Below are 8,714 nucleotides of genomic sequence, written 5' to 3'. Positions count from 1 at the left end.
GAAGAAGTCGCCCAGCTAATCCTGCCTTGTACTGACAAAAGTTAGAGAAACTTATCTAGCTGATGTGAGCCTTACCTAGCTACTGCGCTTGTGCGACTCCCAACAAAGATAGTAAAGAAGGGAGATGCCTCACTCTGTAGCTAAAACAAGTGAGATACCTCACTCTGTAGAGACCTAAACACAAAGGGTGAAAAGAGGATCTGCAGCAATGTGCAGTACAATAAAAATATAGTGTTTTTTGAAAATTAAACAATGTAAACCTATTCTGGTACAACCTCAAAATACAATTATAAACCTAAAAATGACAATAATATGGGCGCTTTAACTAAGCAATTACCTTATTAAATGTATTTGACAACATTTTTTAAATCTTAACATCTAACTGCATCAAGGAAATTGGGCAGTAATTTTTAGAAGGGCTGAACAATTTTTGGAAATAACATTTTTTTTACCAATATTGCGATTTAAAATGTGATTATTTTTTTAAGCTCTTTGTCTCCTGTATTTTTCAACAAAGACGAGCAATAAATCACTGCATAGTATAAACAATATTCAATATATTAAACAAAATGTTCTTTTCTGGAGGCCAGGCCTGTATGTGATGATGAAATTAGGTGATTTATATGAATGACCTTTTTTATTTTACTACTTCAATCACAGTAGCATATTGAGCAGTGACCAAGCCTGGTGTAAAAAGTCATATGAAAGTCAGAAACAAACTAAAGTTCAGATTACATAAATACAAAATGAAATATGTGGCTTTACCACCCTTAGTAGTATTTACATTATTATTTAATGTAATAAACAAATCTCATGCTAATTTCACTTTTTAAACACTGAACGTTACTAGAAAGTTAAATAAGTAAAAATATAATGTGTATGTGTGTGTGTGTGTGTGTGTGTGTGTGTATATATATGTATATATATATATATATATATATATATATATATATATATATATATATATATATATATATAAACGTTGCACTTGCTCAGAGAGGCTATAGCGTTAGTAGTAGCATGCTGCTGGTGGTCTTGCCTTGGGATTAACTGTGCTAATAACACCAGAATTGTGTTTTTTATGTTGAAAAATATAATTTGTGTTTACTATATATTACATCTGCAGCTGCATACCACCATGAACTGCAGCAATGCACTGCTGTAAAAGATTAATCTGTTTCCTTACTTTAAACACCACCCAGTGCAGAAGGGGGGGGGGGTGGTCGGTGAGTGATTAGTCAACTGCGTGGGTAATATCATCTACGTTCGTGTTGTGTGAAATTCATGTTGCAGTCCATAATCCATTTGAGTGGTGATTGGTGGCCCATCTGTTCATCCATTTGGTTTGCTCAAGACTGTACATTGGTGAGGAAAATGTAAGCAGATAATGCATAGTGATATGGCCTAACATTGGCTCTCCTCTCTTTCTCCCTCTGTGTTAACGGGCTCAACTCCGTCTGTGATCACTTCGGTCAGTGAGGAGGGAGGTAGAGCAGTAATACAGTACATTGACAGTAATACTATTTTCTTTACACTTTTAAATGTGCACTTGTTAAACGCCATGTTGCTTGAGTGTAAACTTTCCTAAATCCAATAGAGGACAAAGTTCCTAACATTAGCCTACACTCTAATACCGTAGCATCCAAAACTGACTCCCACTCAGGAGAAAAATACAATGTAGATATGCTAGTGGTCTTTTTCTTCCTGTAACCTCACAAAAGTGATGTACCCTCAAATATCCCTGGCTGATTTAACAAAGCTGTTCATGGGAGGTGTTAAGCAAACAGTCACTTGCCAGTGGAAACAAGATACTGAAAAGTTTGATAATCCAAGCTTTCTTTAAAACCTGTGTTTAACAATTTTAAAAGTGTTGGCAGCTGTGCATTGTACATTTAAAACTACAGTATTGATCTGTCCAGGTATGTGATGAAAACATTTTCCCTGCAGTTATAACTTTCGTAATCTGCTTTAACTTTTTTTTAAATGTTTGTCCTTATGAAATATTTACCCCTCCCCCCCCCCCCCCCCCCCCCCCAAAAAAAAAAAGAATACTCTTTTACATGAAGACAAATTTTCTGTCTTGTTTTACCTTCTGAGGATATTCTCTCTCCCTGGATTTTGTTTCAGCATGTCTGTTCTCTGCCTATCTAATCTTTTTTTTCATGATATGTAAATCCCTGCTCCATATGTGTCTCCCTTCTGCTATGTACTCTAGATTTCTCGCTCTACCTCCACGTTCAGTTTGAGTGATTCTGCAAAGAGCAGTGCTGTGGTGCAGCGTTCTAACTCTCTGGACCATCCTCCTGTCAGGGCCAGGGTTCCTGTCTGTATACGTACCCCCTGCAGCCCAGCCCAAAACCCTGCCCATATCCCTGGCCCTGAGTTCAGCCAAAGCCTATGCCCCGACTATTGCCCTAGCACCCAAGAACCCAAGTCCATTCTTCCTGCTCCATTAGTGTCCCAATCAGCACAAGCTCATTCAGGCCTCTACAATTCCCAACAGTCCACCTCGTCAACTCTTCCCACCTCCATTCCAGCTATCCAAAACTCCGCTCAGCTCAACCCCAAAACCTCCCATCCAACATCTAGCCAGCATGTTTCCAGACACCTACCCTCTGTAGGGTTCCAGCCAAGGCTCCTTGTTCCTCAGTTGGTTAATGTCAAAGGTATGACTTTTTCTGAGTCATGCAGGGATCCTCAAGACCCCTTGGAACCACACAAGGCTGCCCTGAACAGTCCTCGCAGGGAGACTCTGCTCTAAACCATGGCCAAGTTCAGTCCTGGAGTCTGATGTGAGCAAACTTATTATTGGGGTCTAGTTTAAACCAGGGGTGCACAACTACGTTTTTTTCATGTCAAATTAATCCTCACTATATGCTGTCCATCTTGGCCTTTTAACATCCAAATGCCACATGTGTATTTCTAGTCCCAAATCAACCCCTTAGAAGCTGAGACCCTACGACAATGATGGATCAGATTAATAAGGGTCTGCTATCCAGCTGAACTCTGATCTCCAATGATTATATGAGAGGGGCTTAGAAATATACAGGTATTGCAGTTGCATTGGTTCTCCCCACTTAAGATTGGGATACGTGTACAGGGCATAGATTTTAAGGGTTGATTTGGAATAGCTGTGCTCCTTTGAATCACCTGGGTTTCTAACTGTTGATGGTGGCTGGGAATGTTTGCTAGTTGGTTTCTATCACTTGTTGGCTCTATACAAGTACGGTATTATAAAGCTGAGTTGGTGTAGATTTAGGATTCATTAGGCCTGCACGATATTGAAAAAAACTGACATTGCTATTTTATTTGTTTTCCCCCTGCAATATATATTGCGGCAACGTGGTATCATGACTTTGCGTTAACATACACGCCAACTTTCTAAAGCAAAGCCGCTCGCGAGAAGAAAGCTACTGTCGGGTTCAGGAAAAGCAAAACAAGGTTGGCTTTAGTAAAAGACGAAGAAAGCGACCGTTGAGTTTAGAAAAGAACAAAGGGGTTGGCTTTAAGGGAGTGCCACATGCAGGAGATGATCCCCGCGCTCCCGGGTGAAAGTCCTGTGTTTTACCCATTCGCCACCCCAACAAACCTCCCTAAGTGGATTTTCGCCCTTTGGGAATTTACGCCATAGCAAATAGTATCACACAATCGCAAAGTAAGGTAACTCAATGGAAGCCAAACTGCGTTGATAAACACGCTAAAAAGTAAGAATGCATCTTGATAATGCACAAAGAATGGCATACAAATTGATGTGACATACATACACCCTTTCATGAGATCAGTCTGATTGCGATATGAAAAAAACTAATTTTTACAAGATGACATAAATCGTTCTATTTGGAAATAATAAATCATTCACGACTACTGCGCTGATTTTTGTAGGGGAGTGTATCTACATAGAAAATAAAAATGAAATGGGAACTTTTCTAATGTGAAACATTCTTTGTTGAACTTTAATGCTTTACAAACACCAAAGCAAGTAAGCGCTGTGACTACTAGTGATTTTAGAGAGGGAAATTATGTAGAAATACACTGGTTGACTAGAATGACACCATTGTATTCATATAATACTATCAATCCAGGCTAAAGGGAATTATTCTGAATTATGAAATTTTAATTATGTTAATGTATGCATATTGCTTCCTATAAATTTTAGGATTAGGTCGACTAGCGGGGGCGGCTTGTTAAGTGATCAACATTGATTGTGATTGGTGGTTGGCTGTGCATGCAGAGCCTGTATGTCACGCACTAGCATCAAACTGTGTATCCATGAACACTCAGTGCAAATGATTTTAGACCAGACACAGACTTCTGTTGTAGGTTAGTGTTACATTTCCAGTGTCGTGGCTCCAAACCATACCGTTAGTAGGGACAGACTTCTGGTTTCTTTAAGCTAACTATATTAGCGTTAGCCTGGCTAGTAGCAGCTTTCTGCAGTGAAAAATGGCCGGGGGACGTGATTGCATTAATCCGGTGATTTAGTTCATCTTTGCAGCAAACATAAAACATGGACTGCTGTAGCTTCACTACCAATGGAAAAGCATCTGCCTCACTGTGTCATTTGCCGCTTATGGTACTTTTCTACACACGGGCGAGCCTCACTTCCTATAACAAACTCCATCGGACTAACGTTACGTCACATACACATGCTGCCCACATGGGCACCAGGGTTGGCCGGTAACAATGTAAAAGGAGAACAGTGAAAGTCTGTTTTGAAAACTAAATCTAATATCGTGCAGCCCTAAGATTCATCCACTTCCGCTTACTTTCCTTAAGGGGAAAATGGCTCATTAAAGGAATGCTGTTTCATATAGAATATTTTATTTTCCTGTCAGGTGTTTAACACATTACTGGGCAGATCCATAAACATTAAAATTGGTTGTTTTAATTATAAATAAATCAAATTAACTAGGTTAGGTTATTAATTAGGTTAAGTTTAACACAAAGGTTTTCAATAAATGCAGCTTCTTTAAAAACAATTTAAAGGACTAATGAAAGTGTCAGTTGAAGAAAATATCAAAAGTAAAAATCCAAATTGGCATGTAAAAAATTCAAAAGGCGTTCCTTTGATTTTGGATGCTATGCTCTTTTTGTTTTGGCCAGTTTACACAAAAACGGCTTACTAGAATTAAAATGTCAATGCATTCATCAGAGCCAGAGTGGTTTCTAATCCGATCTTTAATTTTTGGTGGCAGGTCACGTGTTGTCTGTCCTACATTTTAACCAATTGTTATTGCTGAGTTGTTGGACATATGTCCCATATTCAGTGCTCTACCATTCTGAAAGGTATTTATGCTTATGAAAAAGGGTTGGACAAAGATTACAGAAGCATGCATTTCAACAAAAAATACTAGTTGCTAACACCAACCATAGTGAAGAGGAAGAGAGTTCTACGGTCATTAAATTACTGGGCACAGTCACTCAAGTAAATAAATGAAAATCAATCTTGGGTATCAAACACTCGCTTAAAGGTAAATGTAGAAATATAGATTTGTCACTCACTATGCAGAGTAGTGATTTTTTTTATGGTGAAATATAAGTATATAGAAGTAGTCAGTCTACCTTGCCTGAAATATAGACCGCCCTACTGGCTTTGATCATAGCAAAGGCCGTTGAGTAACTAAAGGTGTGTATGTGTGTGTGTGTGTGTGTGTGTGTGTGTGTGTGTGTGTGTGTGTGTGTGTGTGTGTGTGTGTGTGTGTGTGTGTGTGTGTGTGTGTGTGTGTGTGTGTGTGTGTGTGTGTGTGTGTGTGTGTGTGTGTGTGTGTGTGTGTGTGTGTGTGTGTGTGTGTGTGTGTGTGCGCGCGTGCGTGCGCGCGCCAAAAAAAGCACGCTTGTTTTGGCAAAGGTTGCATTTCTTGATGAGTCCAGTCCCGGTGTTGGACTTAGTGGTTAAAGTGAAGGGAGCTAGAATGCTGGTATTGAACTGAATTGAATGGCTATGTGAACACTTAATAAACATACATTCACACGTGCACTGTTGCTTGTTCTTTCTTGCCTTGTTTGACTTTATTGTAGTCATACTGTCGATGTGGTGAATGGCCAAAATAATTTAAATAAGAGCCACGTTTTGTTAACCAACACAAATGGTTATTAACACTTTATTTTAGGTTTTTTGTCACTTCTTCACACACATTTTTCTTTCTCTAATTTGTTGCTCTTTTTTATATACAGGCACACCATTCCCCCTCCATGGTCAATCTGCCCTCCATGTTTGAGAGGAAGTACCACACATTCAGTCGTTCAACCACCCACCTCTTCTGAACTGCTTGGAAGGGTGCAAAAAAGTAGAAGTCACCTATATATATGGCTAACAAGCATTTGTCCATACTGGAGCTCCTCACAAACTTTCCAAATCCAAAAGGAAAATGGCATTGAAGGCACTGAAGAATTCATTGTTTAGCTACTGCTATAGTGCTTCACCACTGCAACTTGGGCCAAGAAGGGTTAAAACAATTAAACCAATTGTTCATCAACCTGATGCCTACCATATGATGTATTAAGTTAGATGTATGCAGTTTGGTGCTTCTTTCTAAACATACACAATTCTTGAATTAAGACTAGAAGCTAACTGGAATGGTACTGCATCTTGCTAAGGGCTACAGCTGTGTGATTACAACTGTCATATAAAGTTCGCCTTACCCTTAAAAAATGAAGGATGCTCTGCTTTTTCTCTGCACTTGTTAATGGATTATATTGACATGCTGAATTTTTGTTGTTAATTGCCTGTTCAGCTTCCTGGTTGGTTACCATTGTTGGCAGTGTTTAGTGAAGTGTTAACACTTAACTATTGACCAAGTAAACAATGTCTGTCATCTGGTTAAAATTGGAACGTTTTGCTGTCCTTGAATGCTAGTTTTATTTCACTGTGCTTTGAAGAAATAAAAATACTTTTAACTGTACATGTTTAGGTATTTGTATTAAACAAATGTAGATTGTTAAGCTCTTTGTGAGTTTTATGTACTAGTTAAAATTACAAGGTTGACCTCTCTTGCCCTTTACCGTGTTGTAACGTTTTTTTAATTCCCTTTATACCTTATGACCTTTATATTAGCTGACATTTAATGATGTTTTAATGTAGTAGTAATGGGGTAGACTTAATTTCACCTGATATGATATATTACTCCTGTAATTAACCCACCTTCAACATTTAAATATAAGATAGTTTCCAGCTTTTATAAAGCTTCTATTGTAACATTTAAGAGAATCGGTTAGAATAGTTAAAGCACTAATATTCTGTTCCCTGTACAGCCGTCCACATTTTAAAAGATGTCTTTACAGTGTGTCCATTCCGTGTCTGTGTAAATGTTTAAGAAGGAATGCTGCATCAGTGTACATATTTATCCTTGACGAATATATTTTGTTTTCTTTCTTTTTTTGCTATTTATGTTTCTAGTTTTATCTCTCTTTTTATCTAATGCTGTTTTTATTTAATTAAATCAACTCCTGTTTCATCTCTGTATTAAATACACTAAAATATGTACCTGCAGATATATGAATTTTTTTATGTTTTTACTCCTGGTTATGTGTTATATAAGGAAGCCCAGAAAGGCATGGTAAAAAAAAAAAAAAGAAGAAAATTCGGGCATCGTCGGCCAAAACATTATTAACCCCTACGTACAACTTAAACTTGAATAGTATGTCCTATGTAGCAAAATACTGGACTGTAGACTTAAACTTTTACCTCTTAGTTTTGCTGTTTTGAGAGCAAGAAAGCCCTGTCCTTTTGAAAGTTTAGCCAAATGCTAGGGATTGGTGGATCGATATTGCGGTTTCAATACTTACAAGTTACTCATTTGGTATTGACTTGTTTAAAGAAATATCGATATTAAAATAACAAACAAAATGGGGTAGCTACATCACATCCAAATGTTTTCAGCGCTTTTGTGTGTTTGTGCCAAACCAGCCCTGCGGCTAGCCCATGTCACATGAATTTGGAAACCAATGTGACACACCTATCGCACACCGCAGAGCCGTGGAGCGCTCACCCACTTCCATATCCAACATGAGAGACAGAGGGCAAAGAAACAGCGGAGAAAGGAAAGGTGGAGAATGGTAGAAAGGGTAGTGTTATAATTTTCACCTGTAGATAAAAATACAACAATATGCACTATTTTTGACACGTTTAACCCTTGTGTCGTCTTTTCAACACTATGATCACTTTTTCTGACATTGTTGTCACTTTTTCAAGGTTTTAGAGTGCTTTTTCTGATGCTTTTGCCAAGGTTTTTAGATATTTTCATTGTTGAAATTTTTTAGCGCCCATTCTTTGTGCCAAAAATGAAACAAATAACTGAAAACCGGTCAAATTTGACCCAAGGACAACATGAGGGTTAAAGTGATAAGGAGAATGTTAATGTCATGTAAATTACTTGCTTTTTTTCATGTAGGCTTGGAAGATAAAAACGTTAATTCGACAGGTAATGCATGTACTGTCTCCCTGTCACAAAATAGACTACTCGAGCAACGGAACTGAGTTGAGTTTTTCTGCTGGTTTGTTTGGCCACGCATTCATTCCTTGGGTATTTCCCTGAGTGGTTAATTAACCAGCCGTCCCATTGTAGGCCCCGTGTAGCTGTAATATCGGCACTATCGGAGATGTATTGGTGTGAAGCTCCCTGACGGGTATGTATGGATATACACTCACCGAAAGGATTATTAGGAAAACCATACTAATACTGTGTTTGACCCCCTTTCGCCTTCAGAACTGCCTT

At 38.3% G+C, this 8,714-nt stretch overlaps 1 protein-coding gene across 3 annotated transcripts in view; it reads left to right on the top strand.

Moving 5' to 3' along the window:
- ect2 (epithelial cell transforming 2) overlaps positions 1 to 7,487 on the top strand; it is a 128,337-nt gene extending 120,850 nt beyond the window's left edge. For all 3 annotated transcript variants that reach the window (XM_032511617.1, XM_032511619.1, XM_032511618.1), the window contains 2 exons: positions 2,216 to 2,792; positions 6,175 to 7,487. In XM_032511617.1, coding sequence (XP_032367508.1) covers positions 2,216 to 2,761 — 546 coding nt within the window. In that variant the 3' untranslated portion in view covers positions 2,762 to 2,792; positions 6,175 to 7,487. The remainder of the gene's footprint in view (positions 1 to 2,215; positions 2,793 to 6,174) is intronic.
- Positions 7,488 to 8,714: the final 1,227 nt, after the last annotated feature.

Source organism: Etheostoma spectabile, unplaced genomic scaffold (genome assembly GCF_008692095.1).
Source record: "Etheostoma spectabile isolate EspeVRDwgs_2016 unplaced genomic scaffold, UIUC_Espe_1.0 scaffold395, whole genome shotgun sequence".
Taxonomy (NCBI): Eukaryota; Metazoa; Chordata; class Actinopteri; order Perciformes; family Percidae; genus Etheostoma; species Etheostoma spectabile.
The sequence above is the reverse complement of the archived record's forward strand: the minus strand, read 5'-3'. Positions and strand labels throughout refer to the sequence as shown.